Source organism: Centroberyx affinis, unplaced genomic scaffold (assembly GCF_046629955.1).
Source record: "Centroberyx affinis isolate AG114_WGS23_722 - 3 ecotype Tasmania unplaced genomic scaffold, CSIRO-AGI_Caff_v1 ptg001743l_1, whole genome shotgun sequence".
NCBI classification, from domain to species: domain Eukaryota; kingdom Metazoa; phylum Chordata; class Actinopteri; order Beryciformes; family Berycidae; genus Centroberyx; species Centroberyx affinis.
The window spans coordinates 43,230-70,704 of NW_027280145.1; the positions used below are offsets into that span (position 1 = coordinate 43,230).

Here is a 27,475-nt window from a genome sequence, read left to right on the forward strand (position 1 = left end):
ACAATATGTGTATATTGTGCGACTCGTTTTTCACCTTTCATCTGAACACTTTTACAAGCTTTATCAATGGAAGTCTCCTCATAGGAATTCAAGGACACTTAGGACTGTGCTCTGAGGAGCGGCTGACCAAAACAACAGGTTGTCTCACTATACACATTGTACACATTGATTATGCTCAAGAAACTGTGCATCGTCTGACTAATACTACTGGCGCAGGAAATTAACTTCTTTGTCCACCAGCCACTGAGACTCCAAAATTCAAAGGCTATCATCGCCATTTTACCAGTTGGAGTAGTTTTCAGGATAGAGAAGAACCTCCAATTAATGGTCGGTGAACTGGCAAAGTGGCTGGTACAGTTAAACTCCCCAGTCGTTGAAGAAATTTTAAGCATTTGGCTTGCATTTCTCACCGTGACTTGCATTTCTTACTACCTCTCAGAGTAGCATGACGTACAGAAAGGCTAGTTTAGGCCTGACCAGTAGCAGGTATTTCACAGAAGCCTCTGATCCTCAGCACGTGCAAGTGATGAGCCATTTCCTTCAGTCTCTGACCACAGATCAGCAAATATTAGAAGTTCTGAGAAGTCTGTCATCATGACGCAGTGGAGAGGTCAGGGCAGCTGACTGACTGGTGGTGTGGGTTGGTCAGGTCAGTGGGTTGGTCAGGTCAGGAGGGGAATTGATGGTCAATAAGGAGAACTCTATCAGTACCTTACGTCAAATAGTGGAGAGGCTACATGGGAGACAAATCAAAAAACAAAAAATCGGATTATTTGATACTTAAACAGAGCGCTGACCTCACCGACAATTGTCAGTAACTCAATGATTTGAGACAAAACGATTCATCAATGCTTTCAAGTCTTGGAATGAGTGCAAAACAACCTAGAAAGAGGGATTTTTCAATTTGTTGTGATATTATTCTTTCAATTATAGAGAGTCTGAACGGAAAGCTCAAACAACCCAAAGAGAGAAAAATCTGAGGGACATTGTCAGCCACAGGAGGCGTTTATACTAAAAAAAAACCCAAACAAAAAAACATGAGAAAAAGAGACGGAGACCAAGGGAAAGAAAGAAACAGATGTAGGTGTCTTCCCTTCTGTGTCCAAATCAGTGCCAGTTTCAGCGTTGGTGAGGTTAGCTGCCGTAGAGGTGGGAGTGCTGGGCATGACGAGCCTTAATTCAGCCAACTGTGCATCCAGTCTGTTTCTCACAGTCGGCGCCAACCCAAAAGTCCGCCTCGGTACGTTACCATCACACAGTGAGTTACGAGTAGCCAGTGGGAGCCGGTAGGTGTTTGTAATGTATGAGTGTGTATCGTAGGCGTCGCAGAGGATTCTCAGAGACTCAGTGTCACTCCACAAGCCACCAAAAAAAACAAAAACAAAGACGACTGCATTTTCCCTTTAGTGTGCGACGTCAAACGCCACCTCCTTTACAAGAAGTCCAGCTCCAGGGCTTGGTGCAGGGACACAAGGTCTCCGTGGGTGGAGATCCGCCAGAAAGGCATGTTGTGCTGCACAGGGAGACAAAACCAAATGAGTACCATACACATTCATCATATTCTTTCTTTGCACATATTCATTATCCTTGTACATATGTATAAACCTGGTATATACCTTTTACTATTGCATAGTTCCTACTTTATTTTACCATTTCATATTTTCTATTCTATTTTATTTCTATTACCTAAACAGGACAGGACATGTACAGGAGACTGCACACAAGAATTTCACTCGCTTTTATACTCGCTGTAATTGTGATGTGACAATAAACAAACAATAGAGGACAGGGGAGATGTGTGAAATTTACCTGTTTTGCTGCAAATTCCTCGTCTCGACCGTCGCCTATCACCACATAGGTCACTTTCTTCCCAAAGCGAGAGACAATCCTCTCAAAGCAACTCTCTTTCCCTGTGTGAAAGAAAACCACAGGGGAAATTTACGATTTAACTTTAATTATGGACTTTCATAGTTAAACCTTTTGCCACACGGACTTTTGCCAAGAAACTCAAAGCGGTATATATATCTATACATTTCCTCCTCTTATTTAGTTTCCTCCCCATTCGTTATGTCTATGTCATCCCTCCTGTGTCTGTACAATGTCTATGCATGAAAATAAAAAACACATTGACTAAAAAAAAAAAAATTCCTCCTCTGTCACAGTAAGGAGGGATTAATAGTGTGTTTGTTTTGTATTGTATTATCAAATGTACCTATTTTGGTGGCACTGTAGATGTTCTCGATGGGGAAGACTTCTCCCAGGCCGTAGAGCAGCACCTTTGCCAGAGCCGGAACCAGCTGAGTTGTGGTGACCAGGACATTCATACACTTACCCCTGTCAGTGGGACACGGACACACGGAGAGACACACACACACACAGGCTTTACAGGATGAAGCCACAAAGCTTTGCCAGTGGAAAGACCGGTTTACATAGTCAACACTGCATGCTGTTTATTATTCAACGATATTGGGCTACAGTTTCAGTGAGCAGTTATAAACATAGCCCATATTTAAATAATGAAGGAAAAGTATTCTGGCTCCTCTTTGATGTGTTCAACTGAAGAATGAAAATGGAACGAGTGTGTTTAATTTGATAATTTCCTCAAGTTTGATCCATTTTAAAAAGGGACACAACAGGCGAGGTAAAACATCCATACTTCTGTGATGCAGTGTGGCATTTCCAAAAGCAGATCTAGTTAATAAGTTTATATTTTACTTTTTAACAGAGATATGAGGATGTGTCGATACTCATACATCTTGAAGATATTTTTAAACTAATTTAGGGCAGATTCATCACAGCCAATATCAGCCAAGCTAGTTCCTCTAGCTTTATAAACACCAAACTTACATAATGCCTCAAAAAGCAAACACAGTGGCTAGGGAAGAGGAAGTCAGTGGGTTACGCATTTAGAATCTAGTCTTAACCTGACGGAGGCAATACTCACACTATATTGCAATATATTGCTAATGACTATAGCAATTGTCATTTAATGCCTTAATCTGCTTTTCTTAAGAAAAAGGCCATAAACTGTGTTACAAATAATGCATTAAAACCTAGATTTTCTGCTAAATCTTTTCATTTATTCGGCCTTGTAAACACATTAGTCTAATTTCATTCAGTTTTCTTTAAATGCATGCATGCGTTAAAAAGGTTACAAAGAAAGTTTACCCTGATGCACTGAGATAATACAGAATTATAAACCATCAACATTGTGCATCAACACAAACAAAACAAAGATTACCCAAAAATAAATTGTGTAAAATGTTTTCTGTCTGATACTGAAATGACTGACAGACTGGATCTAACTGCATCACATCCCTCCCTGAGTAACTAAACCAACTATCAAATAAATCCATGTTAACCTGGGTTATTTGGGGAAAATTGTGTCACTTTGATTGATGTAAATGCTTCAAACGAACTATCACCTTAATGTAATTGCTGCATACCCACTGAAGTGGATACTGGTGTATTTGACCCATCCTGCTGCCGACTATAATCCTAAGATTTTCTGAGACGTCACTAAAACAAATGTTTGACCTAATGACCCTCCCAAGTGCGGACCTGGACTGGATGAGCAGCAGGGACTTGAGTGCTGTGCTGAGCCAGGCGTCCGTAACGTTCTCGATCTCAGACTGAAGCCGCAGAAGCAGCTCCTTCTTCATGGGACTCAACAGACCTGGAGACACAGCAGCAGATGGGGAACAATATGCATTTATAATTTTGGCCTGGACATGGTGTGAGAAGACAACCTCAACATGACAAATGTAATAAATGACTACAAAGTTCACTATCAGACGGCGATGACATAAAACATGTAAGGGCTTTTATCACTGTTCAACTAACAGATCAAAATACTACTCTGATAAGATGCCCCTTCCTAACCAAAACATAACTCCACAGTCCAATGTCCAAAAGACACACACACGCACACACACACACACACACACACACACACACACATCTCTTCAATACAAAAAGACAGATCTCCATTTCACCAAGACCTATGCGTTTTCTACCTTTTGGACGTTGGACTTTGAAACTCATTCAAACATTTCAGCATTCACATGGGTTCATTCAAGGGTTTTAAGCAAAACAAACAAAAAACAGGGGATGTCAAAGGGGAAGTCCACCAGATGGAAATTTAATCTGTCACTATTACAAGACAATTTTATGTCTGAAATTGGAAAATTTGATTTAAACGGATCTGTTGATGATTCTCGGATTGTTTGGGATGCGATAAAGGGATTTATAAATAAGATAAGTAATATCTGTTCTCCTCCCTTCAGAATTACAAGGAGCAATAGACAGGGGGGTCCACTTAGTCCTTTGCTTTTTATTCTTTAAATTCAACCATTGGCACAAGCCATAAAACAGTCGAAAATAATTAATCCTATAACTTTTCACTCAGCAAAGCACTCCATATCCCTATAAGCGGATGACATCATTTTATTTCTTAAGGAAGTGAAAACCTCTCTTCCAACTATCCTAACTATTATGGAAGAATTTAGTCAGATTTCAAGCTAGAAGATAAATTGGAATAAATCATCACATAAATAATACCCTTCAAGCCATTGAAATGGATCTTGGAAGATGGAGATAATCTCCCCATATCGTTGTCAGGTAGGATATCAATTGTCAAAATGAATATTCTTCCAAGGGTCAATTTTTGTAGCTCTGCAGCGCTTTACTGCCACCTGCTGGTTATTGGGAGATGTTGTACCAGTTAATTTCAAATTTTACATGGAAAGGAAAAAGAACCTAGAATTAAGTAAATTCATCTTCAAAGGAAAAAGGGAAAACGGTGGCCTTTTTACTTCCAAATTTTAAATTATACTTTCAGGCTTTGCATTTTTGTTCAATTCTAAATTGGTTCAGGCCTTTTTCTGTGGACATGGAAAGAAATTTAGCGGCACCAGTTCCCCTTAATGAAGCTGTTTTTGTAGAACACTCTCTGAATGCAAGCATAGATTCGGCCCAATTATAGCCCACAGTATTTCTATTTGGCGCCATTTTGAGAAGACGAATAGTTGGTCAACAAAATGGCTTGTCCATACCCCAATATTCCATAACTCCTTTTTAAAACATAGGACGTCATACTATTTTTCCTTGTCAATGGAAAAACACTACCATTCGGGGACCATTGGGGCCTGGAAGAACTCTATTATCGCACCCCAAAATATGAATCACAAACTGTAGGGAATAAGGGAGTGCAGGAAGGTTTAGCAAGCATTGGCATTATTATTATTATTATTATTGCTGTTTATTATTAATACTGTTACTATATTACTAAATCAGTATAATTTATTGTTTTGTGGAAAAAATATGTGACTGTGGAAATTATGCTGTACCTGCATCCCAAGAAAATGAACACAAAATATATATATATATAAAAAAAAGAAAAGAAAAAATAACCAGGCATTTCAAAGCATCAAAACCTCATTTTACATTTTGCAAACTCACCTCCAACATTCCCTTTATACCCATTGTAGATCTCTTTTAGCCGGCGGTAGCGAAAGGCCAGTTTGCGCATCCACTCCACACCTCCCTGCACTCCTGTGGTGGCTCCTGAAGCCCCTCCGCCACTGGGGCCATTGAAGCCATCAGCCAAGAAGTTGTAGTTACTAAGGAGAGGAGACACAGTGTGTTTTTGGTGATTCGTTTGGATGATAAAAAGAAAAAAAAGTTATCTGGTCAAAATATATGATGCAAAACCCCATGCTTTTTACATTACTTATGTGTGAAAACATTCTTTTCTTTTGGATCTGACTTCTATTGATTGTGGGACAGATTGTATTCTACAGTGTTGGGTGATTTTGACGGTCAAACACAAACAGATGCTCCTGAGGTGTAAGTAGATTAATCAAAGCCAGCAGATTCAAGCTTCTTCATCAGATACCAACTCGTGTGTGATAAGGCAAAGTAATTTTAGAGCGTATTGTGTGTCTGTGTTAGCTATAAAACAGCATAAAACAAACCTCAGGTCCTGTCCATTGTCATCAGAGGCCACATCATCAACATGGACTTGATCACACTCCTTGGAGAGACAAAAAGCAGAAGGGATTACAGATCAATTATGCATACCTTTATCAACCGAACATTAACTCTAAAAAGACAACAGCAAGTGTCTCAAGTGTCTCGTTAATTATGGGTTGTACCAGCTACTGTGATCTGTAGACAAAAAAAAAAGTCTGCCCTGGTTAGACCAGTCTGGATGCATTTCGTACCTCCAGGTCATTGAAGAAAAGGTGGGTGTCTGCCAGCTCAAAGATCAACTCCTCCATCTGCAAGCCCAAGTTCAACACAGTGGCTGGGTCCTGAACAAATACAAAACAAACTCACAATAAATATGCTTGGTTTAAACTGATCTCCACTTGGTCATTTTCTGTCATATGCTGAAGGTTCAGTGAAAAGTTTTTACTTATTTACAGATACAAACCTTGCCAAACTTTTGTGCAAAGGAGCCAGTAAGCAGTGAGTGGAATATAATGATGGTCTCGTCCAGATCCCACAGAAAGATGCGCTAAAAATGGCAAACAAGAATAGATTCACCGTTTGAATTTTAAAAACAGTTTCATCTATTTCATTCATACATGTTCACAATTGTGAGAACATAACATTTACAAGCCCCAATCAATTTTACCATATCAATTTTAAGTATACAAACATGTATTCTTGGGTGTATAAACAAAGAAGTTAAAGTAAATTTACTTTTTGCATCTTTATCCACCCATTACAGCTGAAAACATCTGTGTATTTTATGCCATGGTTTATGTTTAACATGACAAATGTAAACAAACCTTTTACAGCATCAAAATACCTCATAAATTCATGTTAACCTTTTGCATTTTATTAGCCCTTGCATCAATAGCTTTGTCATTAAATTTTACAATAAAAAACAAAAAAGTCTACAATAAATGTTTTGTCAATGCATGTGAGAGATAGAGAGAGAAACTCAAATTGAACTCTAATGGTGACACGGTTACCTCCAGGTCGCTGTCAGCAGCTGGGCAGTTATCGGACTTCTTGGCCTTTCCCTTGGCTTTCCCAACTGAGTTCCTGCGTCCGGCCTCTTCCTGGTCTCTGGCTCCAGCAGGCAGAGCCACGCCTGCAGGAAGGGCAACGCCCGTCGGCAGGTTCTCTCGTGGGGACGCATCTTAGTGGCAAGATACAGGAAACACGTTTGGCATTAGCACTTTATTAATACATTAGTTCTGTCATGTCTCTGACAAACGTGTGCCGTTATCTCAATATACCATATTATCCCGATAAATATTAGTATGATGAAAATCTTAAAACCAGTACTGCAATATGCTGCAATTACTTAAAAATGAATCATCAATCACAAGACTTTTCTCTTTTTTTAAACACGCTTTAATGTAAGACTATAGAACTTATGTAAAATATTTATGCAAAATATTGACTTTTTGCGCCTGTTTTTCAGCCTCCCAATAAGTCACTGGTTATCCCGATGATCATGGTAATAAAAATTAGGGCCAGTGTCATAAATGTTATTGTTTTTTACCACAATATATAGTAATACCAGTTATTGTCCCAACCTAAATATTAGTGCAATGCATGCTGCAGAATACAGTGGTGACAAGTAATACAAATGAATGGAGATGAAAACCCAATGTGATCACAGAACACTCTGGAAACAGCTGATCATATGACAAGGACTGAAGACATTAGCCTAACATTAAAGAGAAGTAACTCCAAATAAAGTATTGACAACACCTCTGGTAGGCAGTCCAGCCGCGGCGGTGTCCTCTGACTTGACGGCTGGATACCCGGCCACTCCCACACCGGCACCATGGTCGTCGCTGTTGGGCAGCCCGGCAGGCACATAGCTGGGGGGCGGGGCGTAGTACTGAGAGAACTGATTCTGTCCCAGAGAGTTGTAGCTGCTGAATTCCTGGATGAATAGGGGAAAAAAAACATCCGATCAGCAGGAGAAGATATGAGGATTTGCACAGAGAGGCAGAGAGTGTTTTGCTCTGTGGCCTCATTTCCCTGAGGAACACCCATGGGTCTCTGTTTGTCTCCGTACCTGGTGGACCACCGTGGCGGAGGCTGTGGTGGTGGCTGTAGCTGAGGGGATGTTCGAGTACACACTTGATGTTGTGAAACTTGAGCCTGGTGGAGAGAAAGCACACACTTTAAAGCAAAGGACAATACCAGACAAAACATCAATATTTCTACATGAAACATTGGTGCTTCGTTACCCCAGGAAGGATGACAAAAGAAGAAGAGAGCTGTGCCACTGCAAATCCATTACTCCCCCATATTTCTTTGTGTGGTTAAAATATTTGGAAAGGGTATGGCAGCTTTATCATGTGAGACAGAGTGAGGTCGCAGCTTGCCTTGGCTGGGGTATGAGTAGTGCAGCTGGCCTGGCTGGGTTGAGGTATATGCGGTGCTGAAGCTGAGAAACCCAGGCTGGCCAACAGAGGGCGCCTCAGGCAGCCCTGTCTCTGTTTTTATGCCTGGCCACATAGCACCTGAAGATGAAGAGAGCAATGGAAGCAGAAAAAGAAAGCAAGAGAGAGAAGAGGATGAGGGAAGATAAGGGGAAATGTAAAGAAACCAGGTCTTTCAGTCAAGATGTGGGCCTTGTGTGTCAGCAGAAATCAAAAGCAATCGAATCCACAGCGCCAAAGAACGGTATAGCCTACAAAAGCATAGTAACAAAGGTGCGATGCTGGGTTTTTAGTGAGCAGACAATGTTAAACCAGGCCATTAAGAGTGAAAAGGGGGACTAACCAAAGGGTGGGAGGCCGTAGGTCTGGCCCGTCTGGGGGAAGGCAGAGTACACAGTGGACTGGGCCAGAGGAGGGAAAGCCACCTGGCTGGTGTAGGACGTCACTGCCGGGCTGAGAGAGGGAGAGAGGGGGAGAGAGAGAAAATGGTGTGAGACCACAAAACTTAACAAAACTATATAAATTAGGGATGGGACGATATTTGAACTTCAATATATCACAATACAAACATGTAACAATACATATTATGGGACAGAAATATGAATTGCGATATTAGCTCCATTTTATTCTGCTGGAGTAATCACAAATGAGAAGGCCTGCCATCAAAATTTCATAAGATCAAAAGTATATTTGCACTTTGTAATGACATTTTTAAAATGTTTACATTCCAGCAAGCCAATGCCATTGCTAGAAAGATTTGTGGCACAAAATTCTCCACAGTCAGACTTTGTTGTTAAACTTTTATTCATAACATTGCGTATTACACAGTTATACAGAACTACACATGTCCTAAGAAGTGGTGCAAGCAGTTGTGTTAAGCATTGATCAGTTCTTACACCTGTGTAATACAGGAAAATAATAAAACCTGAAGATATTCACATCTGTTACATACATGCAGGGTACTTACTTGCTCCCTTGGTATATCTGTGGAGTATATTCAGAGGCGGATGTTGTATCTGGTTCTTTGCAGGTCACAACTGCATTAAAAACACAAACAGACCTTTTAATTAATATGTAGGGCGAGCACTCACAGTTCTCTTCTTACAATTATATTTTTATTATTCTTTTAGAAGCAACAGTCCGCTGAAACACACGGATGTTTCGGGCGATGCCTTCCTCAGCGTGTTAAAAGCACAATGCAACTTCAGTCAGAGATTTAAGAGCAGCTTCTTTCTTCTCAAACCTTCATTAATACATTGTGCAGAGTGTTTTTGTTCATACCAGAATGTGCATACGAGTTCATGGAGTCGCCACACGCTTGACGTGCTGCTCCTCTCTCTGGGTCGGACTGCTCTTGGTTTCCTACAATCAGGGACAAAATGTCAATGGTCTGCACCAACATTTATGGAAGTTGTCAGCTCTTTCCACATTTTCCACTTACCTCCATCAAGCGGGGCACTAGACAGCGTAGGGTAAGAGCTTTCCTGCTCTGCCGAACCTAGGAGAGCAGTCGGGCTCCCATCGTCACCCAAACTACTGGAACACCAATGACAATCCATTACACTTGTTTAATCTCTGCAGCCAGCCTACAGATATCTAAAGAAATGCCACTCTAGAAAGATGCATCAGGCAAAAAAAAGGCGAAGTACAGCAAACGCATAAAAATAAGCCACTGAGAAAAATTCCCCTCTTTGGTACCCTGCTCAAAACTCTGATTTATTCTCAGTGGTTTTCCATCAGACTGTGCAAGTAGCAATTTAAAAGATCGGAAAGATCAGAAATAGGCCTAGAATCAATGAAGACCGACCTTGGCTCTTTTTCCAGTCCATCATCTAACTCAAGCCTGGCCTTCTTTGCCTGCAAGGAAAAAAATAGACATTTACAGAAAAGGTCTCCAACACAGTGATAGCGTGAGCTTGTGTGTATCTGTGTGTGAGTGAGAAAGAAGGAGAAGTATCGATTTATTGTATACAATATAATACTAAGTAAATGGGTATTCCTATTAATCTGTGTAGCATTATTTCAACAAAAACATACTTTGTTGGCAGTGCAGTACCCAGCAGAAGCATCATGTCAGGTAGCTACTATGCTACCAGCAGAATAAAAAATTTAACTGTGTCATATTCTCAGGTGCTTCAATTTTTATCTAGACTGTAACCAATAAAGTCAAATGAAATAAAATCAAGCAACTGGTTCAAAGTTCATGTTTACGTCAGCTTTCAGCAATTGAGCCATTCTTCTCAATGAGCTATGAAGTTCTGTGTTGCGTCAGCAGGAATGTTCTTTGTGTGTACGAGTCAATTTTGCTTAAGTAAATCTATGCTGTGACACATGACTATTATCCATTTAACTGCAGTAGAAAGCTGAATACTATCCCTTTGGTCAACAAACTTGTCAAAAATACTGATAAAATGATCAACCAAATACGAGACTACATTAAAGGCCTTTCTTTTGAAGCACTCAAGGACCGTTTTTATAGATTATTTGATAAAACACAGCCCCTTCCTCCATAGCCTTGAAAAGGACATTTAAAAATAATACTTCACATTAGCGCATCAACACAATATTGTGAGGGATAGCATCACAACAGTATAATTGATTTTTCCCCCCACTCCAAACTGGCATCATTGTGTGGACTCACCGGCAGCTCGGGCAGCTCCTGCGCGTCATCCATCTCAGCAGCAGAGCGACTTGACATGTCCGCACGCTGCTCAGCCTACTGTCTGTACCTGGGAAGCCTGTCTGGACCCTGCTTCACACAACCACAAGTAGACAAACACATAGGCACAGGATGAGCGGCCGGCGCCAATGCCTTATGTAGTTTTTCCATGGTGTGCTACTCCCCTCCCCTTGTCCCCTAAACGTTCATCAGTGCACCCCTCCCCTCCTCCTATCGCGGGGGTGATCAGCGGGGAGGTGCAGCAGAGGAAGTGGGGCACCCTGGTCTAATCTCCAGCACGAGAGCATCAGGTGAGGCACGTGTGGCACCTACGTTGCCCCATATCCCCACCGCTCCTGTGTTTACAGTGGGATTAAGGGAGCGTGCCACCTTACATGTGACCTAACCTACATTCAGAGAAACATATTCTCCAGAAGCATTAGGTGCTCAGGTGCAAGCTGTCGTTCAATAGATGCCCTAGGGGATAAGATCTAACCTCGTTTTGTCCACTGCTCGCCCAACTGGCCTTTCCCCACTGGTGGAAAGACAGAACATTTATATAACTGACATAATATAGACAGAGGGGAAAAAATAGGTCAGATGGCAAATTCAAAAGCACTCCAATATGTCAGGCACATGTTAATGGTTCACGTTCTGAATCAACAGCGTGCCACCTAAACTGGCCGGGACAAATCAAAGCATGTGTTAGCTTATGCAAGATCTCTGTAACTGGACTCAAAAGGTATTACAGGTGGAGGAAATTAAGGCCATCCTTACAATTATCCTACATATTTATATTTTATCCTATATTTAGGCTATAGCCTACATAACACCAAGTAGTCACAACCACACAAGAAAGCATCCAAATATTAGATATGAACAAGTCAAAAAAAGTATTATTCTAGATTTATTCTATATTGTCTCAATGATACCAACCTCTGGGACAAACAAACATATTATGCACTTGAGCAGTTATTTTTCAACAATATTCATTGCTGATTTATCAAAATGGAGGCCATGTTCTCATACAGATGTTAACCCAGTACTGCTGCCTGTTTCCAGGCCGACTTGACAGACTTAAACTCATCAAAACCCCAGCCAATATCACTCTAGCTGTTGCCACCAGTAACCTAGCTGCTCACTATCAACAGCTGATGCTCACTCTCCTCTGCCAACATCACAACAAGGCTTGGGTTGAATCCCAACACCTGGAGAACACAGACCTGGGCAAGTCAATAAAGCTGTGGCCTATAGCGTGAATGGGAAACTAATCAGCTTCTACCACCATCCACTAATAAACAAGGGGCAAGTATTCTTGTAAAACTTAACTTTGAGTAAATTCTGGATAATTTGTCATAAATATGTCTAGCTGTTATGTGGCCAGTGTGCTTTAGTTACTTTTAATTCTTACAAGTGTCTTGTCAATTTGATTACAGACTGTCACACTTACTGAGGAACAAAAATGTTACAGCTTGGTGTGTGCAGGTTATCAATACATCTTGGATAAAGAAAGATGAAGCCGTCTGCATCATCTTTATAACTATCATTATCCTTAAGATGACACCGTCCGTACCTTTCATGTTGTAGCCTGTCAATATTGTGATTGGTCGTTATTAAAGACTTGCAATACCTCTGTGGTATCAACAATTTGAGCCACTGTCCCTTGAGCACTGTAAGGCCTGTACACTGCAAATTAACAGCTTCTACCCAAGTTAACCTGCTACCTAAACTAACGTTACCTATCTCGTCTGCAAAGATTAGCTCGCTAGCTGCTCGCTGAAACCAGCAAATACCCCCAGCCAAGGACGGTTTGTTGTGAAGGTGAGGTCTAGCATACGACTATTTCCTGAAACACAGTAGCTAGTTGGGTTTTTAATTCAAATGCGGAAAAGCTGAAACACAATTTGCATATTCCCACACAAAACACACATATAGATATGAGTAGTTAACAGATCGGACAAATTTGACTGACTATAATACACACTTAGCGGGCCTATCTTACCAGCAATTAGACGACACCATTCAAGCTCACCGACGTTAACGTTAGCTACACAACGTTACCTAGCCCACGTTTAGTTATGTCAAAGGCCCTTGATCATATTACCCAGCCTGCATGTGTTTCCAACAGAAAAGTTAGTTATCTCTATTGTTTATTTTGCATGCATGCTAGCTATTACATCCGATATTTAACGGTGGCTAACTAGCTAGCTACCATTAGTTGGCCCAGACACGAAAGTTTTCTGTTCCACAGAATAGTCGGTGACAACCAGGAGTGGGTAATGAAATGGCAACGTGTGAAAGCATCTCATTCTCACTGCAAGCCACTACAAATCTAATCGCAAAGTATTTATGAGCCGCAAAAATGATCAATATCGATCTTACCATTGAGGAAGTAAATACGCTACGCTTTTATTTAAACGTCTTCAATTGAATCCACAGTGTCAAGCTTTGTCTGTTGTTAGGGACCACTATTTTGCAGGAAGTTTTGGTGCTTTACCACTGCGCAAGCGCACTACGTTCATTTATAGCGGTCATTGGCGCGATGCAAGGCGACAGGTGTGTAGGAACAGCGGTGGTACTGACACACAGGTGTGAAGAACAAACCTGTAAACATGTATTATTTGAACAGATGAATCCCTTCGTTAAATGTAATCATCTTTATTTGGGGTTTATCAGTCCTAATAAATGCATGTAGATGTAAAACAGCTTTGGGTTGTAGAAAGTAGTTTTTTTTTATTCAATACTTTGAAGTTAAGTCAGACTCATACCGGCTCAGTTCCAACAAATATGATGATGAATTCTGATTATTAAAACTGTTAAGAGGTTTAATTTAGTGAATTAAATGTAGTATCTATTATGACAAAGAAAAACACTTTGCGTTTCAATTTAGAGAATTTATTTATCATTTCTGAAACAGATTACAGTTCAATATTTTATTTGATCCAGTCTTTATACAGTAGTAGTACAATGTATGTAATGGCATGTAAATAAATATACATGAAAAAAAATAAAATAATACAAAACAAATAAGTAAAGCTTCCAAATATGGAAGAAAATGGTCTAGAACTGTATGTTGTCTTGTTTATAGTTTTCAGCAGGTTTGAAAATGCACTCATAGTATATTCACCAATATTTCCAGACAGAGTTTCCAGACTCCAAATGTGGAGCGCTGACAAGGGGCAAAACAAAGTAAAAGTATTCTCTAATCTGTTTGTTAACAGATTAACAGATGTCGACTGAAGATCCTTCAATAATTTAATGTCAGATGATAAATTACAATTTACACTCTCTTGAAAAAAGAAAATAAAATTATTCTGAATGATAAATTATTCTTTGCAAGCCAACAAGATATTATTGCACTTTCCAGAACCATATACAACAGTGGCTGAATGTCAGATCCTGCTCCACCTAGTGGTTCTTTGTCAAGTTAATGAAGCACATTTATACAGATCCGTGTCAACAATAGGGATCAAGAGGATTGCGGAGAAGAGATATGTACATTATGCATGGATCAGGCCGCCTTGGACAGGCACAAGACATTCACAGTTCTTCTCTAGCATCTCGTATTTTTGTTTCTGTACATGATGCATAATACAAAACATGTATAATAGATTCTAGTAGTTCGTCTCAAGTGTTTGCAATAAAAACAGCATTCACTTTCACTTAAAAGAAGTAACTAGATTGATATATGTGCTATCATTACTGCGGGCCTCTTATTGCTGGTTGAACTGTATGTCGCATTCTCTGGATCAATAAAGAAGAATATTTCAGGAAGTCTGCAAACAGCAGGTGTGTGCAGGTTAACACAGTCACTGGTTGTAAATGATAAGGAATTGGAGGAAAACAAAAATAAGACATATCCTCCTACAGGAACTATGATTTTCAATAGGTGTATACATACTATGAAACATTTAGAAGTCATTTATAAGATATATATATAGGACTTTCTTTAAAGGTCAAAGTAAACAGTGAATGGTTGTGGTTATTAGAGCGCGGAAAACCATTTGGTTTTGCAATAAAATATATTGTAACATTTTCTTCTACACAGTACAACTTTGATCTTCAGTTTATGAGGACAAACTGGTCAGAAAAGGTATTTGTTTTAAAGAGTAGCATAGTTAATTATTTGGTCCAAGTAATCCTAGCAGTATGCAATATTGAAATGCTATATTATTTTACTAATTTGCCCAAAGTAGAGATATGATTTCCGAAGTGAAAAGATATGCAGCTGTCTAAACCCAGGAGCAGTGGATGCTTAAAGCAGAAAACTTCACTTTTCTCGACCCTTGTTTCCTCGAGTGCAATTGAGCATTCACAAGAAAAAACAAAAACAACATTAAACACATCGTGAATTTTGAGACAAATCAAGTTTTAACATATGCAGACGTATAATGAAGGCATCACCCTCTACGGCTAGCGCCCTGGTCAGAAGTCCAAACGAATCGGATGGTTTTGTGTCGTGACAAAGCTGCTGCTGCTGCTGCTGCTGTCGTCCAAACTGCCTCTCGAACCTCAGGCACTTCTCTTCATGTCACTTTAGCGAAAGCTGTGAGGTCCATAGCGATCAGAGAGCAATGTCCTATGAGAACAAAAAGTGCATCCCCATTTCCAAACTTGGCACACATTTATCAGTCAGCGGGGGTCGAGGCAGAAGAGTAGGGCCGTCGCTGTTGGAAGATGAGAATCCCGATCTGTACACTATTCATCCCCACGATCCCTCAAGATCTGTCCCCCATGTCTGTTGTGTCAGTTAGATCCACGTAACGTCCCCCAGGCAGGCCGCTCCGGTCTGGTCCCGGTATCAAACTCAATCCAGAGCAGTTTTCCCGTTTGTCGTGAATTCTCCCCGGACATGAGGACAGGAGCTGCGGGCCTTCACATGAAGCAGTCTGCCGGAGGCCCGTAAGAGAAGCCGGGAAAGGCTCCGGCCGCCTCCTTGATGCTGCTGGTCACAGTCAGGGCGTCGGTGTTGCACAGGGACGAGGTCACAGGGAGGTGGGTGAACTCGGGGTCAAAGTGTCGGAGGTCTGTGGGACCAGTCTGAAAGCAAGCAGGAGGGAATATTAGAGATATGTTAAAGAAATCACCACCAAGGCTTTAATAGATGCTCATCAATATGCTGATTGATAGCGGTGCTCTTTACATGTTAGTGCTCTGTCCAGTTTTTACCATTTGCGTTTTATATTTTTGTCTTTACCTGCTTTTGTATTTTATCCCTGTTTTTGTATTGTATATTTCTGTGTTTATCATTGTGTTTTTGTATTTTAGCTTTCTTTCTTCTGGAATGTACTTTGACACTCTATGCTTGAAAGGTGCTATACAAATGGCATGTATTATTATTATTATTATTATTATTATTTAGTACATGATTCTGGTGTGTGAACGTACCACTGAGGGGACGAATGGAGGTGTGATCTTCCTGGCCATCAGGTCATCCCAGTTGATGGGGGAGAAGAAGGAATGGTGCTTGAGCTCAATCTGTAGGAAAATAGATTTCTACATGAGCGGACCGATTGCAAACGAGCTTGATGGATCTCTTAAAGTTCTCCATGTTATGTATAAATATATGAGTCAGCTGTGAACACTTACAAAATCATCTTTCACTCCCAGCCTCTTGGTCCGGTCCTTCTGCAGCAGCCCCTCCAGCAGCTCCCTGCCCGCGTTAGATACATTGGGCTTGAGCACAGGAGCCTTGAACAGGATGTTGTTGTACATCTCGGCTGTGTTGCGGCTGTAGAACGGCGGCTATGGGGGGAAGGAGAGAGCGATAACGAAATTTGAGTCTTCTATGGTCAGACAGAACCACAGGGAATTGCAATGAAGAGGCATAAAGTTGTTACAGCAGCTGATTTTCACTTACAAGTCCATAGAGCATCTCATATAGCACAGATCCCAGGCACCACCAGTCGACGGTGCGGTCATACGCCTGCTTCTGGAGAACCTCAGGAGCCAAGTACTGTGAGGAACACGACAAGAAACAGTCAACCCAAGTCCAACACTTCATCATTAGTCTTCATTTGAGTTGCTACAGTGAGGGTGAGGATGTGTGAAGGTGTGTTTGCTCTGTACCTCAGGGGTCCCGCAGAAGGTCGTTGTGGTCCCATTGGGGTCCAGGCCTTCTTTGCAGAGGCCGAAGTCTGTCAGGACAATGTGGCCCTGAGAGTCCAACAGGATGTTCTCAGGCTTCAGGTCCCTGTAAAGCAGAAGAAGGAAGGATTACCAAAATGTATCAAAGCCAGTAAATTATTCCTGCACATTCAGTTCCAGTCTTAAATCTGCAGGGATCATGTTTACAAATGTCCACTAGAGGGCGGTGGAGGCTAGTTCATGCTCTACCTGTAAACGATATGCAGGGAGTGGAGGTAGCCAAGTGCACTTGCAATCTCAGCAGCGTAGAACCTGGCTCTGGGCTCCAGGAAAATCCTCTCTCTCTGAAGATGGTAGAACAGCTGGGGAAGACAGAAAGCCTCTGTTAACATCTACTTGAAACATGTTCCTTTATTCTGGCCCGATTCAGTTCTGGGGTATATTTCTGTGTGTGAGAGTTGAGGCTCACCTCTCCGCCGTTGACGTAGTCGAGGACAAAGTAGAGTTTGTCAGTAGTCTGGAAGGAGAAGTGCAGCCCCACCAGGAAGGGATGCTTGATGTTCTTCATCAGCACACTTCGCTCGGCCATGATATGCTTTTGCTGGAGGGGAGGCAGCAGAGAGAAGAGGATATATCAATCACGACGACATTAGACATCATACCACTGAAGTGAGGCTGATTGAGATGTATGATGGTTGATCTTGAGAGTTTTAGTTTTAGTTCAAGATGCGATGAAGGTGTATTTGTGGGTGATGAATCTGGGGCTTACCTCTTTCTTCTTCAAGATGATTTTCTTCTGCAGAACTTTAACAGCGTAGTACTTGGTGGTTTCCTTGTGTCGAGCCAGCAGAACCTGTAGCCAAGCAGACATTTGCATCAGTGATAACACTATAGCAGTGATAGAAACTTCATGGCTAGCCTATGAGCAGATGAGAATTTACACTGTAAGACAGACGCTCACCTTTCCAAAGCTGCCTTTTCCGATGATTTTGAGGTAGTCAAAATCACAGGGTTTGATCCTAATGTGGAGGAAGAGACCAAAGATTAGGATTACACTGATACACAGTGGGAAGTGTATTTGTAAGAGGAAGCAGGAGCTGTCAGCATTTATAATATAAGATGTGCTACTTACTGAGTTTCCTCCGCCAGTGAACTCCTTGAATTTAGGCACATCTGAAAAAACATGGACAAGGCAAGAAATATAAATACAAAGTTTGGAATGAGAATATGTAGAAATTTCAGGACAGTGCTGGTTCAGACAGTTTCTCCTCACCGGACTGTCACCAAGTTCATCGTCTTCCTCCTCGTTCTGATTCTCATCAATCTTCAGGAAGTTGTTAACTTCAGCACTGGAGAGAGAGGCAATTACAAAATGTCAAGAAACAGATAATCCATCAGTGTTTTGATATCAGCTATTACTCCGCTCACATATGGCTGAATGAATCCATGTGGGTGACTTCATTTGGTTTGCAATTGGGTTACAGTGAAATCCCAAAACCCATATTGGTGTGTGACAAAAAGGCTTAATGAAAGCCAATGGGCCCTCTGATACACGCAGACAGGTCAAGTTTAGGACAAACTCAGTGGCATGAAACTCCCCAACCTGTCTGTCAGACTGCTTAAGCCCTGACCCACAACCAGAGCAGCTGAACAGTGGCTCTGGACAAGAGGTTCAGACAGCTCTGCGGGACCTCTACGGTCCTTTTAGAGCATCTGGAGAGGACAGACAGTACCAGACCCTGACCTGGATGCCCGGGAGTTCAGTACACTATGATGGGCCAAGCCATATCATGTAATAATTGGTTTATCTTCGTCTAGGGGACAGAAGGGATTTGCAGAAAAGGTGATTAGGCGCTGGAGAGGCTGCGGCGGGCTCGTCATGAAAGACCTATTCTTATGCTGGCTTTGGCTGCTTGGATCCAGATTACTCTTTTCACAGAGTGTCCGGCCAAACTCAAATGGCTGATTGGATTGGCCACTGTACACTGACCGTGTGCTAATAATCAAAAATAAACTCTGGAGGCCACAGAGCCCTGAGGTGACTGACGCACAGAAATGCTCCAGTAGTTTATCCAAATCTAAACACTGTTCCGTTTTTCCATTAGACAAGAATATCTTTTTAATGGGTCACATATTCTCCAGGCTATACTCACTGTTGGCAGATATGTGGGGTTGACACCAGCTTCTGGATGAAGTCATTCAGACCCATTTTTCTCTCCTTGATGAAAGCTGCAAATGGAGAAAGGCATGCATTTACGTCAGTGGAGAGCTATAGCAAACACAGCGTCACACACTGCTTCATTCAGTGCGGATCGGAGGACACCTGGCTTGTACTGATGCAAAGACTTGGTGTTCCATTACACAAGAGAATAACACAGATCTGTGCTGGATCTCTAATCCCCTATTTGTGAGTTTTAAGTTCCAAATATCCTGTTGGATAGATTTGCGCGTTGCGCATAGACCCTAATTCTGCGGGCTTATAGGTTACGCAACCACATAGCTTACACAACGGAACATTTTCCATCCCAGATTTTTATCATCATGTAGGCTAAAGCACTATTTCTTGACAGCAACACTGGATTGCAAATTAATCATCCGAATATGCTTTTGTACAAGAAGTCTAACAAACGAAGCGCATCAGTTTTCAGTGAGGTTACAGTTTAATTAAATCCTTCAGAGCCGTTTGGTCTTGCGGATCAATAGGCTACATATCAATAAACACCATTAATGATGAATAGCCTATCTCAAGTCTGCTGTGATATTGTATGCTCATCGCTCACCGGTGAGAACTGTTACAATTCCTCTCATTTTGCAGTAAGTTAAATCACATCCAGCTTCAGTCACAGCCATGTTGAGCGGAAAAAATATATCCAACACACACAAAAAAGAATAAGAGTTAAAAATCCTCCTTGGTCAGATATCGCTGCCTGTATTGGTCCAGTTAACGGTCCCGGTTCGCTGGAGCGGAGCTCAACAAACCGCTCAGCTCCAAATGCCGCTGTCCACAGCGCGAGCCAGCCAGTTATTATATACGGAACACGTGGTACCGGAGGCGAAACACATTGACATCACTTGTGTAACCAAGGCAACTACCGGAGAAGTGATGTCACGGGATTCCGCTGCTCCCTATCCTGCCTGCAGGAGGCGGGGGATGACGAGGAGAGATCACCGCATAGGAGGAGGCGGAGGAGGCTGAACACCCCCCCACCACCACCACCCTCCCTCCTCCTCCTCCGCCTCCGCCTCCTCCTCATTTTCTCTTGAATGGAAAGATACAACTGGCTGTAATCTCCTGCCGCACAACGGGATTAAAGACACTCAGTTATTATGGAAAAGGCAAAAAAAAACAATAATAGGAGCAGAGTTGATGCCCTTCTTCTGATTTATTCTGCTCAGATTGACTGCATTCAGGCCTTTCATTTCACCAGCTCCCTGACTTTCCTGCAGTCAGTATATTTTGTGAGGATAAGGGGAAATATATTTCAGGATGAATGCATTTCAGCTTCAACTGCAAACATTCCTGATGCTAGTGGTCTGGTCCAGTAAGGGGGTTACAAGCAAATGAATGCAGATAACATAGGCTACTGTATGTCAGGGGTAAAACATAAAGCAGAGTTAATGCACTATTTCAGCCCATGCAATTATGTAGCTTGGATTCAAAATAATATGTGAAATTCCCTCTTTGCTCTCTGTGACACATGATGTCATTTCCGGTGAGTGGCGATTCTATCTGCACATATGGCTTATTGGGCCGGATGAGGTCAAGGTTATGGAGGTGGCTTGGCACGGATAAATTATATAAACTCAGTGAAATGATATATGACATCATGTCCCACTAAGCCCATGATCAGTCCAGCTGCGACAGATGTGGTCCACTAACCCTGTAAGTTATATAAGTGTGTTATAACGCAGATATCTATACTGCCTGAGGACAGGAACGAGCTGGATCCCAAGTGTTTCTCTTATAACCAGAGGTGTGACCAAGTCAACTTTGCTCGAGTCCCAAGTCAAGTCTCAAGTCAAGTCCCAAGTCTAAATGTATACCAAGTCAAGTCTAAGTCAGGTCCATGTTTTTAATGTCAAGTCTCAAATCTAAATGTAGAACACCAAGTCAAGTCAGAACAAATCAAGAGTCCAGTATCAATTTAATATCTTAAAGAAAACTAAATATCTATAGGACTTTTCAATGCAATATGGTTTTAATAGGATAAAAACTTGGTAAGAGCATCATGAGTTTGATTTCTATAATCAGTTTAAACTCCAATAAATTCAATCATTCCATACAAATTCAGAAAACAGAATTTAAATTCAGTCGTCTGGTGGAACAAATCTCATCATTTTCAATCCGAGTCATTTAAACAAACACAAGATCTTTTTGTCAAGACTTTAGAAACCTTTTCAAGTCATCAGAGTACAAGTCAAAGTCAAGTCCCAAGTCACCAGAACCCAAGTCAAGTCAAGTCTCAAGTCTTCTCTTCATGCATCAAGTCAAGTCTCAAGCAATTAAAACTGTGACTGCCTGCCTCGCTCCTCAGAGATTCATTCAACACCTCAACGGAGAAGCTATCAGTGGGGGAACTCCTTGGTTTTGCCCCTTGTTTGACATGTGACAGTCATGCATATTTCAGGGGAAGCAAGACTTGGTGTGACCGGTAGTTCTTGTATTGGGGAAAGAGGAAGTGAGGCGCTCTATCTCTGGCAGGCCGTAGACAGAGGAAACTAGTTGGTGCGGAGCCAGCGGCGTACAGTGTCACACCTGGCAGGCCACCTGAGCACACAATCCTGCTCCAGATCCATTCACACACACATACACACCAGATCCGATTGCGTGACACTGACACCTCTCCCAGGCTCCTTCGGGGGCCTTTTCCTGACCCACTGTGCTTGTACACACAACCTCTCCCTGAATTATTGAAGTGTATCGTATCACCCCTGATAGCATTTGCAGCCAGGACAAAACATGCCTGGGGAAGTTCCCCTGGTACAGTATTATGTCTCTGTCACTTCTGTCTGGGATTTGCATAGCTTATTTCTGTCAAGGGTGGAACAGAACAGAACAGAAAGTCAGGTGCTGTGCGTAGAACAAAGCAGAGGCTGGTTTTGGTTTTAGTGGTTTCCCTTTCTGAGAAATGTGATGTTTTTCTGAGTAATCAAGCTTTAACTGCCCATCTGTCACAAGAGATAAAGCCTGTGTGAAGTTTCCCAGAATTTGCTATGAGGCTGATTAAGCGTGTCTGTAAAAAAATGTGGCATATGACAAAATGGACACATTCATTATCAAAGGAATCTCCCATTCAAGTCAGTTATAGACATCTGATCAGAGTCTTTCCTCTGGCGATAAATTAAAGATTCTCTGCTATATGCTCTTGTTTTTACTAGACGCTATCTGCTGTTTTATTGCAATGAAACTGAACATGCATTGCTTAACCTCAATGGCACATGCCCTCTCTCTCTCTCTCTCTCTCTCTCTCTCTCTCTTTAAATGACACCTCAGTTCCAGTGTAGCCACATGACAGATTAATCAGGTTTTATTTAGCGCCTTCACAAAAGCCGCCCTGCTTTCCATTGCTCTGTTCGATCGCGTGATTGATGCCAAGCGGACAGGCAGGCAGCACTTCCGCTGGTGAAGAGTAGTCGTGTGAGTCACCAAACAAAACAACCTGCCAGCAAGCTCCAGGAAAAGCCTGCGACTCTATTATTCCTCCACCAACAGCCATAGTCTCATTACTGTCAAGTCATTTAGTCTATTGTTGAGTCCTAAAATCACGATTTTCTTAAAACAAGTGAAAAAATCTCCCAGTGTGGTTAGATAATTTCAGTTGTTTCCAATGCAAATCCAACTTGTTTCAAGAATGTTGTAGAATCAAGTGTCATTTTCTTGATAGTAGTGATAGTGATCTGCCTTATTCTGACTTGTTTCAATATACTGACACTCATTTCTAGAGAATTCCTGAAACGAGTGAAACTGCATTGGAAACCCTCTTGGAGTTATCTATCCTTATTGGCAGAATTTTTCTCTTGGTTTAAGGAAAATAAGATTTGAAGGCTGAATATGAGACTAAATGACTTGTTAAGATGGATGTTTACTTGGGCTCTTTCTAGGGCCGGTATGAGGAGCTGGAGTTTGGTGTTTGTGTAAGAGGCAGAGTATCCATCGGTCTGGGTCCTACCTGTTAGTCTGTAGTGGGTAGAAGGTACCAGAAGGTGGGTGAATGAGTCATACATACAGACAAACAAGTCCTGGGTGATGAGCTGCTGGGTTTGGGGGGCTTTAAAGATAATGGTGATGGAGGATCTTTAATTAGAATGTGGTTTTTATTATCGAGCGGCTCAGAGGAGCGATCACGGCCTCGGCTTCCCTCCCGCACACTCCATGCCAACTGTATCAGCCTCTCCTCCACTAAAATCCCCCATCGCTCTCTGATTCCTCTTTCTGTTTCAGCTGCTATCTGTGCCAGCCTTGTACACACATCTTGGCACTCAGCGTTACTCATAGTGAGAACCACAGAGACGGGACTGGAGGAGGTGCTGGTCCCGCATCAACATCGCAGTGCAGCTCCGGGCCACGGCGAGTGGGAGCAGATTTGGCTCATTAAACTACAGTCGGAATTACTCTCCTTCGTTTGTGTCCCCCTCCTGAATTCCCAGGCAGAGGAAGGCTGTTTTTCAATCCTCCATGGGAGATTAGATGGCTGCTTCATCAGATGTAAAAAATAAATAAATAAATGAATACATACAAAAATTGGCTCTCTTGTGTGATGACTCACACACACTGCTGCCAAATCATTTTATGTGATGCATTACCTCAAAATGCTTCCAAGCAAGTGGGATGATCCTAGCTATTTAGAAGCCCAAAGCTGGTATTAATTTTGATTAATGCGACTGCTATTACTAGTGCAATTACTGTCATGATGGCAGGGCGACCTTTGTTGTGATGTACTTCGGTATTAGCTCCAATCCAACCATGCAACCCCGGCACTGCAGGTGACTCTATACAAGGTCGTTCATGCCTCAGTGGGCTCCCAACATGACTGAAACCCTCACGGCTCAGTATCGAGGCAGCAGATTAGAGGACAGCTCAACCCTTCTCATTCAGAGAGTACCAAGCTCATTGACTGACTGCAGCGCCCATGTAGTCAAGCATCACTGGATCAACAGACCAGTGTGTTGTGACTCCAGTTATTTCATGCAACGCTTAAATCCCATTCCTGTGTCTCCATACATGGCCTGGATTATGAGAATGTGACGTGTATTAAGTAACGAGTGAGTGGACACTGGGAAAACACGCTCACACGCTAAGCTACGGAGAGAGTGTGTTACTATCAGCCTCTGTAGAAACACACACTTGTGGGGTAAAGCTAGCTCACTAGCAAAGCCACCGGCCTTCCTTTATGCCTTTAGCAAGTTATTCATTCATTCACTCATCGTGTTGTAGTCTGCTGCAGGGTCTGGGTCAACTCATGAATGAACTCAGTTCCAATGAACAGTAAACAGAATTGGAATTGAATTGGAATTTCAGTATTCAGTATTCAGTATTTCAATAATTCAATGAAATTCTGTATTTTTGTAGTTTGCTACCACATATCTTAGATTACACGTTGTGTTATATATTATGAATACTGAATATCATAAAATGTTAAAGGGACAAGGTGACATTTGATGTATAGCATGTTATCGTAATCCATACATTATGATTGAATGTATTCGATATATTTAGCTGCCTTTTATTTGATTCATAATGTTTGATTTCTAATGTTTAGCAAGTCTAGACAAACTCTCTCTTAGAAGTGGAATTCAATTCTGTTTCCCATGCATTCTCAATTCTCAATTCTCAATGTCCCAACCCTGGTCTGCTGAGAGCTGAGGCACATCTCAACATGGCTGACAGACTGACAGATGAATGAAAATATAAAACAGACATCCAGATTTAGTGACAATCTCGAAATTTGTGGTTTGGATGAAGTGTGTACCCTGTTAGCGTTATTTTTCTTGCTTCGCCCTGCCTCTCTGTCTGTATCTATGGGACAGAAACAATTTTCAGGCTATAACAGCTGGATGTTAGAATTATGCCATCCATTTGCTCCTGGTCATAATGTCAAGGTTTGGTGATCGCCTGTGTCCTCTCAGGTGACAAATGAAGTGAAGAGGAAAGAGAGAGAGAAGGAGCTGCAGAAAGGAGACGAGAGAGGCTTATAAGGTCGGATATTATTACAGAATAAGATAGATAATGCCAGGCTAGGATGGATGGAGGTGTGGTAGATGGAGCCTCTGCATCCTGTCAGCCGGTTGTTTGTGCGATCAAAAAAATCAAAAAGAAAAGATGACATCAAGGCGAGCAGAGAGGATGAGAAAGGAAGCGGAGGAAACTGAATAGGTAATACACATAGAGAGACAAACAACTTCAACATTCAAAGTCACGTGATGGGATAGGCAAATAAGAGGCAAACTGGAGAGATTGATCGAGATATAGACGAGAGCGTTTCATGTCAATTTCATGGAACAGAAAAGTTAGACGTCACAAGGTGCATCGTCTTCTGCTGTGGCTGATGCTGTACGTAATCCTCAAGACCTGCCGGTTACACACACAGGGAATTAAAAGGAGCTCCTACCTATGAAGGATTTCTTGCCGGTCTTCATCTCCTCTCGTACTTGAGTGCAGTGCGTGTGTGTTTCTGTGATTCTAATAGCTGTGTCTGTATTGGACTCTCCGATGACTGTATGTGTGTGTGTGTGTGTGTGTGTCTGATGCAGAGCGTCCAGGTGGCTCAGTGCATAAGTAAGATGTCTCCGACTGTAGTCCCTCTGTAATCTGCCTCCCTCTCCTCTCCTCTCCTCTCCTGTCCTTCTCTCTCACTGCAGCACTCGACGGAAAAAAAGTCTACAAATTCACCGACAAACAACTTCCCTCATCGCACTTCTCTCTCGCTCCTCTCTGTCTCTTCCTCCTCTCTCTCTCTCTCTCCCAATGCCTGCCAGCAGCACTGAAACGATGACACCAAATAGCTGAAACCAAAGATCTGTGACGCACCTGCTCCCCCTCCGGCCCCCCCTCGTTTGTTCTTTTATCTACCTGAGAGCCACGTACAAAACAAAAGCAGGTGTCTGGTTACTGCTCCCGTGAGGACGGGAGTCCCGCCCGTGGGAAACCGCTCTGCACGGCACAGGAACCACCTGAGGAACACAGGGAACAGGCAGCGAGGTTTAAAAGCTGCTGTTAATTGGCTGCTGTTGCTCCAGTGATGCGGCCCCGCTCCCTCGGCTCCTTCATTCACCGTCTCTGAGGAGGTTGGGGATGAATTATCCGGTCAGACACACTGACAGCCCTGATTGCTTTGTTAGCTCACTGCCTTGGGCTGTAGGCCACTGAATACAATGGGCGCTATCTGATGAAGAACTAGGTCTGTGGGGCTCGTTGTACAGGAGACACGACAGCATCATTGATGAGTTAGGCCGTTTTTCACAGAGCGAGGCACTGTGGTAAATTATGATTTGCCTTTAGAAGCCGGACCTAGTAAAACTCCTCTAACAAGAACCATATACTCCTATATACACACATTTTTCTTTATTTTTACTATTTGTCACATTTTAGAATAATCAGTAAAGACATCAAAACTATGAAATAACACAAATGGAATTATGCAGTGACCAAAAAACTGTTAAACAAATCAAAACTATCTTATATTTTAGATTCTTTAAAGTAGCCGCCCTTTGCCTTGATGGAAAGGCAAAGGCTTTGGAAAGAAATTCATACATAGGATCAACTTCACTATTTATATTTGTCTATAAACAAATTTCAAGCATTTAAGAATAAACCATTACTTTTGACTGGTGGTGTATGTATACTGTATGTAGGTGCTTGGGTTTGACAAATGTACAGCTCTAGCTTACACATAGGCCTATTTATGGGTCATAAAAGCAATGAAATAATCAGGATAGATGTCATAGGTATCTTCTTGCGCACTGGTTCAGCTGTCCTCTGTTATGATTTTTGTTTATTTTATTTAACCTTTATCTAACCAGGTAAGTCCCACTGAGATTAAAAATCTATCTTTCACGGGAGACTTGGCCAAGACATCAGCAGCACAGAAAGTTACAGACAGACAGGACAAAATATGACAAAAATAAAGATATAACAGAGATATGACAAAGATACAACATGACAACTATCACAAAGTATAAAACACAATACAGTGTAAAGTAGCTAACAGAAAAGGGAGAGAAAGGGAGAAGGAAAGAGAGAAAGAGAGAGATTCAGTAATGTATCCACTGTTTACTTTGTTGTTAGATCAGTTGTATCCTTTTGTTAATTGTC

General features: G+C 41.9%; 2 protein-coding genes across 3 annotated transcripts; both read right to left on the reverse strand.

The window, feature by feature from the left end:
- Positions 1-1,384: 1,384 nt before the first annotated feature.
- eya3 (EYA transcriptional coactivator and phosphatase 3) lies at positions 1,385-13,550 on the reverse strand. Its single transcript, XM_071528951.1, has 18 exons — positions 13,459-13,550; positions 11,059-11,166; positions 10,225-10,274; positions 9,859-9,953; positions 9,699-9,779; positions 9,385-9,454; positions 8,761-8,870; positions 8,048-8,133; positions 7,735-7,912; positions 6,984-7,153; positions 6,437-6,520; positions 6,225-6,314; positions 5,976-6,034; positions 5,461-5,621; positions 3,562-3,676; positions 2,213-2,334; positions 1,810-1,910; positions 1,385-1,513 (listed from the first exon to the last, which is right to left on the reverse strand). Exons 2-18 carry the CDS (start codon positions 11,113-11,115, stop codon positions 1,433-1,435), a joined length of 1,710 nt encoding a protein of 569 aa, XP_071385052.1. The 5' UTR covers positions 11,116-11,166; positions 13,459-13,550; the 3' UTR covers positions 1,385-1,432.
- Positions 13,551-14,003: 453 nt separating this feature from the next.
- On the reverse strand, positions 14,004-26,113 carry LOC139652020 (serine/threonine-protein kinase Sgk1). 2 transcript variants are annotated; one of them, XM_071528942.1, is made up of 13 exons: positions 25,773-26,113; positions 19,317-19,392; positions 18,437-18,512; positions 18,296-18,336; positions 18,125-18,182; positions 17,933-18,016; positions 17,633-17,764; positions 17,413-17,525; positions 17,146-17,269; positions 16,937-17,032; positions 16,666-16,821; positions 16,465-16,554; positions 14,004-16,116 (listed from the first exon to the last, which is right to left on the reverse strand). In XM_071528942.1, exons 1-13 carry the CDS (start codon positions 25,798-25,800, stop codon positions 15,952-15,954), a joined length of 1,239 nt encoding a protein of 412 aa, XP_071385043.1. In that variant the 5' UTR covers positions 25,801-26,113; the 3' UTR covers positions 14,004-15,951. The 2 variants fall into 2 exon arrangements, with proteins under 2 accessions (XP_071385043.1, XP_071385042.1); XM_071528941.1 differs by lacking the exon at positions 25,773-26,113 and adding an exon at positions 19,944-20,132.
- Between the last annotated feature and the right edge of the window lie 1,362 nt (positions 26,114-27,475).